At 35.3% G+C, this 17,087-nt stretch overlaps 1 protein-coding gene across 2 annotated transcripts in view; it reads left to right on the top strand.

Annotated features, from left to right (window-relative positions):
* NID2 (nidogen 2) overlaps positions 1-17,087 on the top strand; it is a 133,474-nt gene that overhangs the window by 96,500 nt on the left and 19,887 nt on the right. For both annotated transcript variants that reach the window (XM_027841629.1, XM_027841621.1), the window contains exons 12-14: positions 5,885-6,004; positions 8,823-9,044; positions 9,930-10,099. In XM_027841629.1, coding sequence (XP_027697430.1) covers positions 5,885-6,004; positions 8,823-9,044; positions 9,930-10,099 — 512 coding nt within the window. The remainder of the gene's footprint in view (positions 1-5,884; positions 6,005-8,822; positions 9,045-9,929; positions 10,100-17,087) is intronic.

Below are 17,087 nucleotides of genomic sequence, written 5' to 3'. Positions count from 1 at the left end.
TGAATAAGTTGTGGCGTATAATTGTGATGCAGTGCTGTTGTGCTATAATGACAGACGGGATGGTGTCAGAAAAACCTGGAAGGATTTGTATGAAGTGATGCAGGGAGCAGGGAGCAGAACCAGGAGAACATTGTACACAGTAACACAGCAATATTGCAGTACTGTCAACTATGAAAGATTTTGCTACTGTGATCAATACAATGATCCAAGACAACTTGTTTCTTGATTTTTATTGTTTTTTTTTGCTACAGCTAATTTTGCATGACTTCACATGTATAATTGATATCATATTGCTTGCCTTCTCAAAGGTTGGGGGAGGGACAGGAAGCAAGGAGAGAATTTGGAACTCAAAATTAAAAAAAAATAGAAATCTGGAAAAAACAAAAATAGTATAAAATATAACATCTGGTAGATATATTATCAGGAAAGGATGTGGTCCAATCATGTAACAAGTGAATGACAACAGGTGAAATATTCTGGAATCCTTGTGCCTTTTATAAAACATTATTAATAGCTTCTAGTTTCACATTATAGTCATTTCTCTATACCCTTTCACATTAAAGTAATTTCCCTATACCCTTGTGCCTGACATTGAACAATTCAGTGACTGCATCTGACAATATATGAAACATTTTGTACTTGTGTTAACCAACTTCTGTGGGAATATGATTAGTCATTGAAACAGAGAGTTTGGCTATTGATTATTTATTGCATTTTTAAGAGTCATTGGATGTATCTTTCTCCTGATTGAGCTTATTTCATTCTGCATTCATTCTGCGAGTCTTCCCATGTTTCATTGATTCCCTTGTTTACTATTTTTTGTGGTACTGTAGTACTCCATTACATTTATACAACACAGTATGTGCAGCCATTTCCCAGTGATGGATACCAACCTAACATTTTTTTTTTTTGCTTTTTGCTACCATGAAAAGTACTACTATGAATATGAGCAGATATAAAACTTTTCATTCTGTCTTTGACTTCCTTGCAATATGTACAAAGCAATGTGATCACTGGGTCAAGGAAATAAAAATAAATAACTTATAGTTCAAATTGTTTCCCAAAAACTTAGATCTCATAACATAGCTATTTAGCAGCTTATTAATGTCCCACTCTTCTTTAAGCATCTCTAATCATTGACATTTCTGTTATTTATATGCTTGCCACTTTGAGAGAAAGAAGGTTTTGCTAAAATGTCTTTATGTAATTATTAGGGATTTGGAACACTCTTAATATACTTGTTGATACTTGGCAATTCTTTTGAAAACTGTTTTTGTCTTTTGACCATTTATCTATTGGGTAATGACCCTTAACCTTATATAACTGAGCCATCCTACGTATATCTTGTATAGCAGACATTTATCAGAGATACTTTATGTGAAGATTTTCCCCATTCCATAGTTTTTTGTTTTATCCTGTCTACATGGGTATTTTTCTTGCAAAATTTTTATGTTATAACATTGAAGTGGTCAGTTGTGTTTTTATGATTTTCTTTTTTCCTTGTTAAGAATTTCTCCCAAGCCACATTAGTAAAAGTTCTCTCCTTCCATTCTCCTTTGTTATTTTTTATAGTGTGTCCTTTCATATTAAGGTTTCATATCCATTTGATATGCATCTTAACCATCTTTATTGTTATATTTTATTTAGTTCTTGTTATAACATTGTAATAAGTTCATTTTAGTTGAATAATGTGCAAGAGAATAATTTTTGTGAATTATTTTATTAAAAGTGGGAGGCGTGTGACAATATTTTGTTTAAAAAATGAGGGACATATCTAATTAGAGTTGGAAAAAAGCTGAAAAAAATGAAAGGGAAAAGCTGAGGCAGTTTTGAACTTAGGGGTTACTTCCATCAAAGGAGAAGTAGTCAAAAAGTGACCAATAGAAGAAAAAAAGAATGAAATTTTAAAAAGAATTTAGGAAGAAGGAAAAGGCAGCTAGGTAGCACAGTGAATCGAGCAACTGGCCCTGGAGTCAGGAAAACCTGAGTTCAAATCTGGCCTCAGACACCTACTAGCTGTGTTACCCTAGGCAAGTCACTCAACCATGATTGTCTCCAAACAAACAAAAAAAGACAAAACAAAACTGAATACTTGAGCATAAGCAGATGAGCCAATAGGAAAGATATTTAGGAGGGATTAGGGCCTCCATGTGAGATAAATGAATCCAGATATCAGTGAATAAATATCATAAGATAAAGGAAAATTAATCAAAATCTGATGGGAAAGAGGAATCTATAGATTCCCAAGAAGGCATGGAATCACAGTAAGATGTTTCTGAATAGGTTACAGGAGAAATGAGTCATGAAAGTGGAATTTATGGCCTGCACAGCAGAAATAATCAATAGAATAGAAAAGGCTTGAATCCATAATGGCAAAACTTGCAGAGAGAGAAAGGGAGAGAGAGACACAGACAGAGAGAGAGAGAGAGGGAGAGAGAGACACACAGAGAGAGAGAGAATATGGTTGCTTGAGAATGCAAATACAGAGAAGAAAATCTGGAAGAAGAGAAGCATAAAACATTAGCATTAAAAGGTGATCTCTATAACAGCAAATGTATTGATCTCATATAAGATGCATAGATAAGTCTCAGAAGAACCAGATAAGTAAAAATAATTTGAACACCACAATGCAAGAAATAATATAAAAAACACCTAAAACATCTGAATATAGACAATAAAGCGCCAATTGAAAGGATCCACAATAGCTTCCAGAAAATCCAACCTGAAGATGAAAACTCCAAAACATAGTGGAAAAATTTAACAGTTCCAATGACAAACAACAAATTCTGCAAGCAGACAGGATAAAGACTTTCAAGTGTAGAGGAAAAGAAGTTTGAATAATATAAAACTATTCTGTACCTATGAGAAATTGAAGGAGGGAATGAAATAATATGTTCTGAAGAATAAAGCGACTGAAGATACAAACCAAGGTGACATACCCTGCAAACCGGAGTCTATTAATGAGAAAAGATGGATTTTCTTTTTTTTTTGCATTTAATAGTATTTTATTTTTTCCAATTACATATAAAGATAGTTTTCTACATTCATTTTTGTAAGATGTTGAGTTCAAAATTTTTCTCCTTCCCCAAGACAACAAGCAATCTGATATGGGTTATACATGTACACTCATGTTAAACATATTTCCGCATTAGTCATGTTGTGAAAGAAGAATCAGAACAAAAGGGGAAAACCATGAGAAAGAAAAAGCCAAAAAAAAAAAAGAGATAGAAAGAGAAGAAATAGTATGCCTCAATCTGAATTCAGACTCCATAGTTGTTTTTCTGGATGTGTATAGCATTTTCTATCACAAGTCTTTTGAAATTAGTTTGGATCATTTTATTGCTGAGAAGAGCTAAGTCTATCATAGTTGACCATTGCACAATGTTGCTGTTACTGTGTAGAATGTTCTCTTGCCTCTGCTCACTTCACTCAGCATCAGTTTATCTAAGTCTTTCCAGGTTTTTCTGAAGTCTGCCTACTCATCATTTCTTATGTAACAATAGTATTTCATTACATTCATATAACACAACTTGTTCAGCCATTCCCCAATTGATGGGCATTCCCTTAATTTCCAATTCTTTGCCACCACAAAAGAGCTGCTATAAATATTTTTGTACATGTGGATCTTTTCCCCTTTTTTATGATCTCCTTGGAATATAGACCTAGTAGTGGTATTGCTGGGTCAAATGATGCATATAGTTCCAAAGGTTGGATCAATTCACAAGTCTACCAACAGTACATTAGTGTCCCAATTTTCCCACATCTTCTCCAGTGTTTATCATTTTCCTTTTCAGTCATATTCGCCAGTTTGATAGGTGTGGTGTGGTACCTCAGAGTTGTTTTGATTTGCATTTCTCTGATCAGTAGTGATTTAGGCATTTTTATATGACTTCCTGTTCATATTCTTTAACCATTTATTAATTGGGGAATGGCTTGTATTAATTTAAATTTGACTCAGTTCTCTATATATTTTAGAAACAACTTCTTTGTCAGAAACACTGGCTGTAAAAATTGTTTCTCAGCTTTCTGATTTCCTTCTAATCTTAGGTGCATTGGTTTTGTTTGTGCAAAACCTTTTTAATTTATTGTAATCAAAATCATTCATTTTGCGTTTCATAATGTTCTCTATCTTGATCAAAATTCTTCCCTTCTCCGTAGATCTGACAGGCAAACTATTCCTTGCTCTCCTAGTTTGCTTCTAGTATCAGCCTTTAAACATTTGATAGAATTCTTTAAATATTTGATAGAATTCACTTGTAAAACCATCTGGCCCTGGAGATTTTTTTCTGAAGGAGTTCATTGATGGCCTTTTCAATTTCTTTTGCTAAAATGGGATTAAATATTTTATTTCCTCTTTTGTTAATCTAGGCAATTTATATTTTTGTAAATATTCATCCATTTCACTAAGATTGTCAGATTTATTGGCATACAGTTGGGCAAAATAACTCCTAATTATCGTTTTAATTTCCTCTTTATTGGTGGTAAGCTCATCTTTTCATTTTGAAGCATAATATATTCTGCTCCAGCCTTTTACCTTTACTATGTGTGTCTCTCTCTGCTTCAAATGTGTTTCTTGTAAACAACATATTGTAGGATTCTGAGTTTTTAATCTACTCTTCTCTCTGCCTCAGTTTTATGGAAGAGTTCGTCCCATTCATATTAACAGTTATGCTTATGTGTATTTCCCTTCATCCTATTTTCCCCTGCTTATACTTTCTTTTTCCTTTCACCCTGTCCCTCCTCACCATTGTTTTACTTCTGACTACCACCTCCTTCTATCTGCCCTCCCTTTTATCAGCACCCCCTTTTCTTTCCCCTTTTACCTCTTATTTCTGCCCTCCTATTAACTCTCCTTTACATTTTCTTTTCCCTTTCTCCTCCTATTTCCCTATAAGGTAGGATAAATTTCTATACCCAACTGAAAGTGTATGTTATTCCCTCTTTGACCAAATCCAATGAGAGTAAGGTTTGAACAGTGCTTGCCTCCCTCCCTTCTTTCTCTCTACTGTAATAGGTCTTTTATGCCTCTTCATGTGATGTAATTTACCCTGTTCTGTCTCCCCCTTTCCTTTTCTCCTTGTACAATTCTTTTTTCACCCCTTATTTTTTTTTATATCATCACATCAAAGTCAACTTATTCCCATACCCTCTACCTATGTATACTTCTTCTAACTACCCTAATAGTGACACAGTTCTCAAGCATTATAAGTATCTTCTCATGTAGGGATGTAAGCAGTATATTATGAATAGCATATTGTTGTTTTTTTCTTTCCTGTTTACCTTTTTATGCTCCTAATGAATCTTGTATTTTATGATTGAATTTTCTGTTCAGCTCTGGTCTTTTCATCAGGAAAATTTGAAAGTCCTCTATTTCATTGAATGTTCATCTTTTCCTCTGAAAGACTATGCTCAGTTTTGCTGGGTAGTTGATTCTTGGTTGTAATCCAAGCTCCTTTTTCTTCTGGAATATCATATTCCAAGCCCTCCCATCCTTTAATGTAGAAGCTGCTAAGTCTTGTCTGCAACAGTTTCCTCAACTGTAAAATGGGGATAATTACAGCATCTATCTCATAGGATTGTTGTGAAGATCAAATGAAATAATATTTGTAAAGCACTTAACACAGTTCCTGGTACATAGGAGGTGCTATATAAAAGCTTATTTGCTTCCCTTCCAAACCAGTCATTTGGATCAGCTTACTACTTATGTGACCTTGTGCAAAAAACGGGGCCACAGTTTCCCCAGCTGTAAGATAAAATAGTTGAACAGATGGTCTCTAAGGTCCTTTCCAGCACCAGAATGACCATGCAAACAATGTACAATGAAATCATGAGTTGTTTTTTTTTTTCTTTTCTCTTTGCTCCTTCTCATTTTTGATGTCTGCAGATGTTGATGAATGTATAGAAGAAAGATGTCACCCTGCTGCTGCCTGCCATAATATCCCTGGCTCCTTCTCTTGCCACTGCCAACCTGGCTACAATGGAGATGGCTTTCATTGTTCTCCTGGTAAAACATCAGGGACTGGAGGGGCTTTGGAGTATTAAAACTTACAGTTTCTTTTATGGCATTATAGGCACTCTCAATGAATAAGGACCTGATGCCTTACTTACACCGAAGATTATACAAACCCTTAGATTCTTTACAAATGTTTGTTTTATTGAATTGAAATGACATATATTCTATTACTATAATTTTGTGATTTTGTAGACTGCTTCTTTATTCTCCTTAAATTAGCTTATAATTTAGCTACACTGTCAAAAAATCTTTAATGATATATCATTAAATATACCATATTATTTATCATGTAAGCAAGCAACTTGTCATCAACAAGTATTTATTGTATGTCAACTATGTTCCATGCATTGTCTAAGGTTACAAGGAAGAATGAAACTATCTGTGCCCTCAAGGAACTTAATTCTGTCAGGGTAAACAACATGTACACATGTCTTTATAAAATAAATACAAGCTAATTTGGATGATAAGACACTAACAGCTGGATTCAACAGGAAAGTCTTTGTGTAAGTGGTGGTAGCATTTGTGCTGAGTTTAAAAGGAAAACTAGGGATTCTAAGAGGCATAAGTGAAGGACTGCATTCTAGTAAAGGGTATAGACAGTGTAATAACTTCCTGTTGTGAGCGAGGAAGAATTAGAAATCAGTCGATAAACATTTATTAAGCACTTTATTACTAGGCACTATGCTAAGTTCTAGGAATACTTAAAGTGATAAAAGACATAAAAAGAGATATATTATTTTATATAAAAATCTGTCTTTTATATCTTTTTATATAAAAGACAGAGCTCCCTCAAGGAGCTCACAATCTAATGAGAAACAATAAGCAAATTCATATGTACAAATAAGGTATATATAGCATTGAATCGAATTCTAGGCCTGGAGTCAGGAAGATCTGAGTTCAAATCTGGCCTCAGACACTTACTAGCTGTATGACCCTGGGCAAGTCACTTAAACCTGTTTGCCTGAGTTTCTTCATCTGTTTAATGAGCTGTTTAATGAGCTACTCCAGTATCTTTCCCAAGAAAATCCCAAATGGGATAATGAGGAGTCAGACACAACTGAAAACAAGTAAACAACAACAAAGAGATGATGTGTCTTAATAGTGAAACAGCCAGAAAGCTAGTGTCACTGGATCAAAGTGTACATGGAGAAGAGTTGGCTATAAGGAGACTGGAAAGGTAGGAATGGATAGGTTATGAAGAACTTTGTATTCCAAATGGAGGATTTTGTATTTGGTCCTGGAAGAAATAAGGAGCCATTAGAGTTTAACGAGTAGGGAGGGTGATATGGTCAGACCTGTGCTATAGGAGAATTATTTTGATAGCTTAATGGAGGATGGATTGGACTGGAGAAAGGCTTGAGGCAAGTTGGCCCACCAGAAAACTAATGTGGGTTGATGAGGGCCTGCACCAGAGTGAAGTCACTGTGAGAGGAGAGAAGGTGCCATATTCAAGATTAGTTGCAAAGGGGAAATCAATAGACCTTGTCAACAGATTGGATTTGGATGGAGGAGGAGTGTGGAAAGATAGTGAGGGGTCAAAAATGACACCTATGTTGAGAGCCTGATGGTGCTACCCTAGACAACAAGTTAGGGAATAGAGAATTTAGGAGGAAATTGAGGTTTATGCGAAAAGATAATGAGTTTGGTTTTGAACATGTTGAGTTTAAGATGTTTACTAGACATCCAGTTCGAGAGGCAGTTGAAAATACAAGATCAGTAGAGAAGTGGGGGAAGGATAGGTAGCATATTGGCAACATTGTCATCATAATGGTAACTAAGAGATCATTTGTCAATTTGGAGAGAGCAGTTTTCAATGGATGATGAGGTCAGAATCTGGTATATAAGACCTTCAGAAGAGAGTGAGAGGAAAGAAACTAGATGCACATATTATAAATGGCCTTTTCAAAGAGGTTAGCCACAAAGGGCAGAAGACATATAGGATGGTGGTAAGTGGGAATGGAAGGATCAAATGAGTGTTTTTTTGAGGTTAAGGGAGACATTGCATGTTTGTAGGTGGTAAGGAATGAGCCAGTAGACAAACAGAGATTGAAAAGAAGATTTACAGGAAATGAGATATAGAAATCTATCCTGCCCTACAGGAAAATTGAAGGGGAAGGGGATAAGAGAAGCAGGGGAGAGAGATGGGAGGGCAGATTAGGGGAGAGGTTATTCAGAATGCATGCCATCTTGGGGTGGGGAGAGGAACAAGATGAGGAGAAAATTTGGAACTCAAAATCTTGTGGAAGTGAATGTTGAAAACTAAAAAAATAAATTAATTAATAAAAAAAGAAAAAAAATTACTTTGGTGGTTCCCTGATGCCATAGAGACTGAATCCATTTCCTGAGTGAAAATCTGTATTGATGCCTCATCAGAGGGGACATTGGATAAATCTGAAGGGAAAGAGTAACTGGATTGTGCCTCAGTGGAGAGATTTTGAGGAAAGGAATAAGAATTCCTGTGTATCTGTATTTCTTTCAGCCTTAGAGCATGGTCAGTTCTTCTTAGGCCAAGCTCCTTCATCCTGGTTTGTGCATGTATCCCCATTTGTTTTCTTATTGTTGAGCCTTGTTAAGAAATGCTTAAGTAATAACAATGAAAATGGATATCTTTTGCTTCATTTTGATATTGTGCTTTCTGTAGTAACTTTGGAAGCTCTTATAGTGATCTCTGTCCCAGGAATGGGGATTTGGCACCTGCTTTTTTTGTTAAATGAACATTTGAAAGATAGAAGTAGAGCTTGAACTCAGGATCATGTGCACTGAATTCTATACTTGGCCCTCAATAAAAGACTTTTCTTTCTTACTTTAGAACCTACACAGGGACCACAAACAGTTTGTGAGCGCTGGAGGAAAAGTCTTCTGGAGCACTATGGTAGCAGACCTCGGGAAGACCAGTATGTTCCACAGTGTGATGAGTTTGGCCATTTTAACCCTTTGCAGTGTCATGGAAACAGCAACTATTGTTGGTGTGTGGATAAGGATGGCAGAGAGGTTGAAGGAACTAGATCACAACCAGGAATCACTCCTACATGTAAGAACCACCTTAGGATTCACTCTATGGCATACAAATGCTTGGAAATATGAGGAAAAGCCATGATACTGATTAAACATTTCACTGAGTCCTAGGCTATTAGCTCTCCAGGGAAGGTGCTTAAGATTGAGAGATAGAAGGAAAAGAAAAATCAATTAATTTGATATAATGATTTATAATCTGGTCCACAGAATATTCAGGTAAACATTTGGGAGGCAGGTTGACATAGTGAAAAAGGAACTATCCTCAGAGTCAGGAACACCTGCCTCTAGTAGATAATCGTGTGACTGAGCATGTATAAGTAAGTCCCTTAAACTCTCAATTTTTAAGGCAACTCTCTAAGGCTACAAGATGCAACACAATTCTGATCTGCATTGGCAGGGGGAATTTCCTCACTGGGGATTCCCTATACCAATAAAATCACAGGTTGCGATCCCACTGTCTGCCTCCACCCCAGATCCCCTACCAAGATAAAATAAGATTTAGTTTTTGGTCTCCTTTTTTACTTTTGTGATTAGAACATTGGGGATTTATGAAACCATATGGTCCTTTCCATTACCATTACTCTCTTCCTCTTCTCTTTGTCCACCCAGGTAGTTCAGTAGGAAAGAAATTTGCCTGTCAAACTGGGCACCAACCCAAAGCTTGTTTTTTTTTTAATTGTAAAATATCTTCCATCTTTGTTTTCCTTAGTGTGAATAACAGTCAGATTTCCCTAACTTATATTTTTTAAAACCTCCTAGAAATCCAAATTTCATTTAAAAGGACATCTGGAACACATCTGTTGGGTGGAGAGTCTTAGATTTTGGAGACTGTGATCTAAGGGAAACTTAACTAATTTTTCTTTTTCTTATCTTTGTCTCTTCTTTCTTCCTCCTATGGCAGGTATACCAAGCATTGCTCCTCCCACCATTCTGCCATCCCCACGTCCTAATGTTATACCACCATCTGTGGGCACATTCCTGCTCTATGCCCAAGGCCAGAAGATTGGCTACCTACCTCTGAATGGAACCAGGCTACAGAAAGAAACAGCCAAGACACTACTATCACTGCATGTAAAGTATATTCCTCAGGAGGGACTTTTCTACTAGCAGTTTCTCTGCAGGCTTAAAGTCATCATATATTTTATTCTGTCATGGCCTCCTCATGCAGATGGCAATGAAGTATAGGTCTCCTCTCATCCATATATGGTAAACTATTTCCAACATGATCTCACCCTAGTTTTACCAAAGATAATTCTTCAGAGTTTGTAAGTGTGGAAAGAGGGGCTTTGTGGTTATTGAGTATGTTCCACTCAACATGCAGAAATCCAAATAGGAAATAGCAAAACCATACTAAAGCCATATAAGTAAAAGTGGGATGCCATATTAAGGAATCTCATTGCAAAGATATCTGTAAATTTACATGACAGACTTACCACCCACTTATTTTTGCAACTTATTTGAAAAAACCCAAACCCAGAATCAATAGGATTACTGTAGCTATCACCTTTCTGCTACTTTGTTTTATCATCTTCTCCACATCTCTAGTACCTAGGTATTCCAGGTCCTTTATTGGACAAGGAGTTTGTATTAAACCTTCTATTTCTGAGAAGGAAGTTTCTTTGCTGGAGATGTTTTCTGATTCTGGTTCTGTTTGGCTGAACTTTGGTCCAGGCAGGGAGAGCAGGGATTAAGAGTGCAAATTCTAGCATCTTAACAAGATTTCTCTAAAGAAAAAAAGTTGAGAACTAAGAAATTATTTTTATAAACAGAAAAACCCTACTTATTTTAGTCAACTGCATTTAGTTGTTTGCATTTCTGGAAATATCCCTGACAGGATGAGAAAAGTGGAAAAAAAATTGTAACATGGGATTTGTAAGAACATCTTGAGAAATATGTACTTGAAGCATTCCTTCCCTAGAAATCTTGAAGTTATTATGAAAATAAGGCTTCAATCTTGGAAAGCATTCTCCTGGTGACCATCTGTATTTAGATTCCTTGGATAATTGGCATTTTAGAGATTTTATTTTTATGTAAAACTACAATTGATCTCAAGGTCTCAATACAGATTCAGTCAGTCCTATAATTAACAAAGCCTGAACAGTTATTTTGTTGTTGTTCACTCAGTTCAGTCATATCTGATGCTTTGTGACCTCATGGATGATACTGTCCATGGGGTTTTCTTGGTAAAGATACTGGAGTAGTTTTGCCATTGTCTTCTCCAGTGGATTAAGGCAAACACAGATTAAGTGACTTGCCCAGAGCCAGATTTGAACTGAAGTCTTCCTAACTCCAAGGCCAGCACTCTATCCACTGAACCACCTAGCAGCCTCCTAGGTGTAGTATCTAAGTAACTATCTAAGGCTGACTCCAGACCCAGCGCTTTATCCACTGAGTCATCTACTTGCCCAGTTATGTCCTATAATTATGTTTCAGAAAGAGTCGGTAAGCCAAGCCTCATTTTTCTTGTGCAAGTCTTCCATGGGCAGAACTTGTATTTGTTGTTCAGGCATTCAGTTGTGTCTGACTCTTCATGACCACATAGATGCCAGCCCTTTCTATTCTCTACTGTCACTTGAAGTCTGTCTTAAGTTCACATTCATTGTTTCCATGACACCATCTATTCTTCTCATCCTCTGCTGTCCCCTTTTCCCTTTGTCTTCAATTTTTCCAAACATCAGGGTCTTTTCCAATGAGTCCCATCTGCTCACTATGTGGCCAAAGTATTTAAGCTCAGCTTTAGTATTTGACCTTCCTGTGAAAAGTCTGAATTAATTTCTTTAATTATCAACTGATTTGATCTCCTTGCTGTCCAAGTGATTCTTAAAAGTCTTCCCCAGCATCACAATTTAAAAATGTTTATTCTGTGGTGCTCAGCTTTCCTTATAGCTCAACTCTTACATCCATACATTGCTACTGGAAAAAACATAGCTTTGACTATACAGACCTTTGTCAGTAAGGTGTTGTCTCTGCTTTTTTTTTTAGTATTTTATTTTTTTCTGAACTACATGTCAAAATAATTTTTTTGTTTTGTTTTTTGTTTGTTTGTTTGTTGTTTGTTTTTGCAAGGCAATTGGGGTTAAGTGCCTTGCCTAGAGTCACACAGTTAATGTTGGATTTGAAGTCAGGTCTTCCTGACTCCAGGGCCAGTGCTCTATCCACTGTGCCACCTAGCTGCCCCCAAAACAATTTTTAGCATTTATTTTTACAAGATTCTGAGTTGCAGATTTTTCTACATTTGCTCTTCCAAAAATTTGATATAGGTTATATATATGTGCTATCATATAAAACATATTTCAATATTAGTCATAGTTGTGAGAGAAGAAATAGATCAAAAGAAAAAACACAATAAAGAATAAAGTAAATGAAAAAATATACTTCAATCTGCATTCAGAGTCCATTAGTTCTTTATCTGGATGTGGATAGCATTTTCCTTTGTGAGTCCTTTGTACTTGTCTTGGATCATTGTGTTGCTGAGGAGAGCTGAGTCATTCATAGTGGATGACAATGTTGCTGATACTGTGTACAATATTTTCCTAGTTCTGCTTATTTTATTTTACATCAGTTTGTACAAGTCTTTCCAGGTTTTCCTGAAATCTGCCTGTTTATCATGTCTTATTGCACAATAGTATTCCATTACATTCATGTACCACAGCTTTTTCAGCCATTCCTCGATTGATGGGCATCTCATCAATTTCTAATATTTTGATACTGTGAAAAGGGCTGCTATAAATATTTTTGCACATGTAGGTCTATAATTTTCTTTCTCTGTTTTAGCTCTTCCTGGTTTAGATATCAGTACCATATTTGTGTCATAAAAAGAGTTTGGTATGACTCCTTTATGCCTATTTTTCCAAATAGTTTATATAGTATTAGAATTAGTTGTTTTAAAATATTTGGTAGAATTCACTTGTGAACCATGGGGATTTTTTTCTTAGGGAGTTCATTAATGACTTTTTCAATTTTTTTTTCTAAAATGTGGTTATTTAGGGAGTTTATTTCCTGATCTGTTAACTTGGGTAATTTAAATTTTTGTAAATGTTCATTGATTTTATTGATTGTCAGCTTTATTGGAATATGATTGGGCAAAATATTTCTTAACGATGCATTAATTTCTTCTTCATTGGTGGTGATTTCACCTTCTTAATTTTTGATACTGGATATTTGGTTTTCTTCTTATTTTCTTCAAATTAACCAATGGCTTATCTTACTGGTTTTTTTTTTTTTGACAAAACCAACTCCTAGATTTATTTATTAGCATGATAGTTTTTTTTTCTCTTTCTCTCTTTTTTTTTTTTACTTTCAGTCTTAGTAATCTTACCTTTGACTTTTAGGATTTCCAATTTGGTGCTCAATTGGGGATTTTTAATTTGTTCTTTTTTTTTTTTTAGTTGCATGCCTAGTTCATTGATCTATCCTCTTTCTATTTTGTTGATATAAGAATTTAGAGAAAAATGTATTTTCACTTAAGTACTGCTTTGACTGCATCCCATAAATTTTGGTATATTGTCTCATTGTGGTCATTCTCTTTAATGAAATTATTGATTGTTTCTATGATTTGTTCTTTTACCCACTTATTCTTTAGGATGAGATTATTTAGTTTTCAATTGATTTTTGATCTATCTTTCTACTGTCCCTTTGTTGAGTGTAATTTTTATTGCATTGTGATTCAAAAAGAACACATTCAATATTTCTGTCTTCTCCATTTGATTTTGAGAGTTTTATGCCCTAATTCTTGGTCAGGTTTTGTATAGGTGCCATGTGCTACTGAGAAAAGGCATATTCCTTTTTGTTCTCATTCAGTTTTCTCCAAAAATCTGTTATATCTAACTTTTCTAATATTCTATTTACCTTCTTAGTTTCTTTCTTTTTATTTTTTGGATGGATTTATTTAGTTCTGAGAGGGGACCATTGAGGTTCCTTAATAGTATAGTTTTGCTGTCTATTTCTTCCTGTAATTAACTTAACTTCTCCTTTAGGAATTTGGAGGCTATACAACTTGGTGCATATATATTTAGTATTTCCATTGCTTCATTGTCTGTGGTACCTTTTAGCAAAATGTAGTTTCCTTCCTTATCTCTTTTAATTAGGTCTATTTTTGCTTTTACTTTGTCTGAGATCAGGATTGCTACCCCTGCTTTTTTTTTTTTACTTCAGCTGAAGCATAATAGATTGACCTCCAGCCCCTACCTTCATTATGTGTGTCTCTGTTTCAAGTGTGTTCCTTGTAAACAACATATTGTAAGATTCTGGTATTTGATCCATTCTGCTATCCACTTCTCTTTTATGGAAGAGTTCATCCCATTCACATTCACAGTTATGAACACTTAACTGTGTAATTCTCTGCCTCCTATTTTTCCTTCTGTTTGTCCTCTCCCCTTTCACCCTTTCCCTTCTCACTAGTGTTTTGTTTCTGTCTGCCACCTCCCCCTATCTGCCTACCCTTCTGTCAGTTCATCCCTTTACTTAATCTCCCCCCTCCCCACTTCCCTATTGGGTAAGATAGATTTCAATATGCAACTCATTGTGTATAGAATTTCCTCTTTGAGCCAATACTAATGAGAGTAAGATTCAAGCAATGCCTACCACCCACCCTCTCAACTTCCCCTCTACTGTAATAGGTCTTTCTCACTTTTTATCTCACCTTCTCACTTTTATATAGCACTACTGTGATATAATTTACCCCATTTCAGATGTCTCTTCCTTCTGCACTCATTTTGCTCCTCTTTCTCATCCCTTAATTTTTTAATGTTATTCCTTCAAATTCACCTTATGCCTGTACCCTATATATATGTATATATATAATATATGTATATTCCTTGTAGCCGTACTATTAGTGATACAATTGTATTAGTGATACAATTTTTAAGAATTAAAAGTATCACCAAAATAAAGTCAAAATGAGTACACGATTTAGAAATAAAGGCTGATACTATAAGCAAACTGGGAGAGCAGGGAATAGTTTAACTGTCAGATCTATGGAAGAGGGAAGAATTTATGACCAAACAAGAGTTAGAGAACATTATGAAATGCAAAATAGATCATTTTTATTACATTAAATTGGAAAGTTTTTGCACAAATAAAGCCAATGCAACCAAGATTAGGAGGAAGCAGAAAAATGGGAAAGAATTTTTATAACTAATGTCTCTGATAAGGGCCTCGTTTCTAAAATATATAAAGAACTAAGTCAAATGTATAAGAATACAAGTTATTCTCCAGTTGATAAATGGTCAAAGGATATGAACAGTAAGTTCCCAGATGAAAAAATTAAAGCTATCTATACTCATATGAAAAAATGCGCTAATTACTATTGATTAGAGAAATGCAAATCAAAACAACTCTGAGATACCACATTACACCTATCAAATTGGTTAACATGACAAAACAGGAAAATGATAAATGTTGGAGAAGATGTGGGAAAATTGGAACATTAAAGCATTGTTGGTGGAGTTGTGAACTGATCCAACCATTTTGGAGAGGAATTTGGAACTATATATGCCCAAAGGGCTATAAATTTGTGCATAGCTTTTGACCCAGCAATAGCACTTCTAGGGCTGTATCCCAAACAGATCATAAAAATGTGAAAAGGACCCACGTGTACAAAAATAAAAAATATTTTTAACAGTTCTTTCTGTGCTGGCAAAGAGTTGGAACTTGAGGGGATGCCCATCAGTGGGGGATGGCTGAACAAGTTGTGGTATATGAATGTGACAGAATACTATTGTGCTATAAGAAACGATGAGCAGGTGAGCTTCAGAAAAACCTGGAAAGACTTGTATGGACTGATGCTGAGTGAAGTGAGCAGAACCAGGAGAACGTTGTACACAGTAACAGCCACATTATGCGATGACTAACTTTGATAGACTTAACTCTTCTCAACAGTGCAAGGATCTAAGACATCTCCAAAGGTCTCATGATGGAAAATGCCATCCACATCTAGAGAAAGAACTATGGGGTTTAAATGTATATCAAAGCATACTATTTGCTCTTTTTTTCCTTCTGTTGAGTTTTGTTTCCTCTTTCTTGTGGTTCCTCCTATTGGTTCTAATTCTTATTTACAACATAAGTAATGTGAAAATATGTTTAATAGGAATGTATATGTAGAGCGTATATCAGATTGCACACTGTTTTGGGGAGGGAGGCTGAAAGGGGGAGAAAATTTAAAACTCAAAAGCGTATGAAAGTGAATGTTGAAAACTAAAAATCAATTAATTAATTAATTTAAAAAAAAGAATTACAAGTATCATCTTTCTATATAGGGATGTACACAGTTTAGCTCTGTTGAATCCCTTATGTTTTCTTTTCCTTTTTTCCTGTTTATGCTTCTCTTGGGTCTTTATATTAGAGATCAAATTTTTGATTTAATTCTGATCTTCTTATAAGAGCTTGAAATCCTTCTATTTCATTGTATGACCATTTTTCCCTTGATGTCATATGCTTAATTTCAACAGGAAAGTGATTCTTGGTTGTATTCCTAGCTCCTTTGTCTTCCAGAATATCGTGTTCCATGGCTTCTGATCTTTTAAAGTTGCAGCTGCTAAGTCCTGTGTAATCTTAATTGTGGCTCCTCTATATTTGAATTGTTTCTTTATGGCCACTTTCAGTATTTTTTCCTTGACCTAATCATTCTGAAATTTGGCCACAATGTTCCTTGGAATTTTTATTTTGTGATCTCTTTCCTGAGGTGATTAGCAGGTTCTTTCAATGCCTGTTCTGCCCTCTCATTCCAGGATATCAGGGCAGTTTTCTTTGATAATTTCTTGAAATATGCTGTCCAGGTCCTTCCTTTCATTAAGGCAATTAGTCCAGTGATTATGACCGTTGTCTCTCCTGGATCTCTTTTCCAGGTCAGTTGTTTTTCCATGAAGTATGTATAGTTTTTCTTTTTTTTTTTTTCATTCTTTTGAATTTGTTTGATTGATTCTTGATATCTCATAGAGTCATTAGCTTCCACTTGCCAAATTCTAATTTTTAAGGAGTTGTTTTCCTCAATTAGCTTTTGTACTTTCTTTTCTATTTTGCCAATTGTGTTGTTTTTTGTTTTTTGTTTTTTTTTTAGGCA

The sequence above is a fragment of the Vombatus ursinus genome, unplaced genomic scaffold, assembly GCF_900497805.2.
Source record: "Vombatus ursinus unplaced genomic scaffold, bare-nosed wombat genome assembly UNPS02004746.1, whole genome shotgun sequence".
Classification (NCBI taxonomy): Eukaryota; Metazoa; Chordata; class Mammalia; order Diprotodontia; family Vombatidae; genus Vombatus; species Vombatus ursinus.
This window is presented reverse-complemented; position numbering and strand designations above follow the sequence as displayed.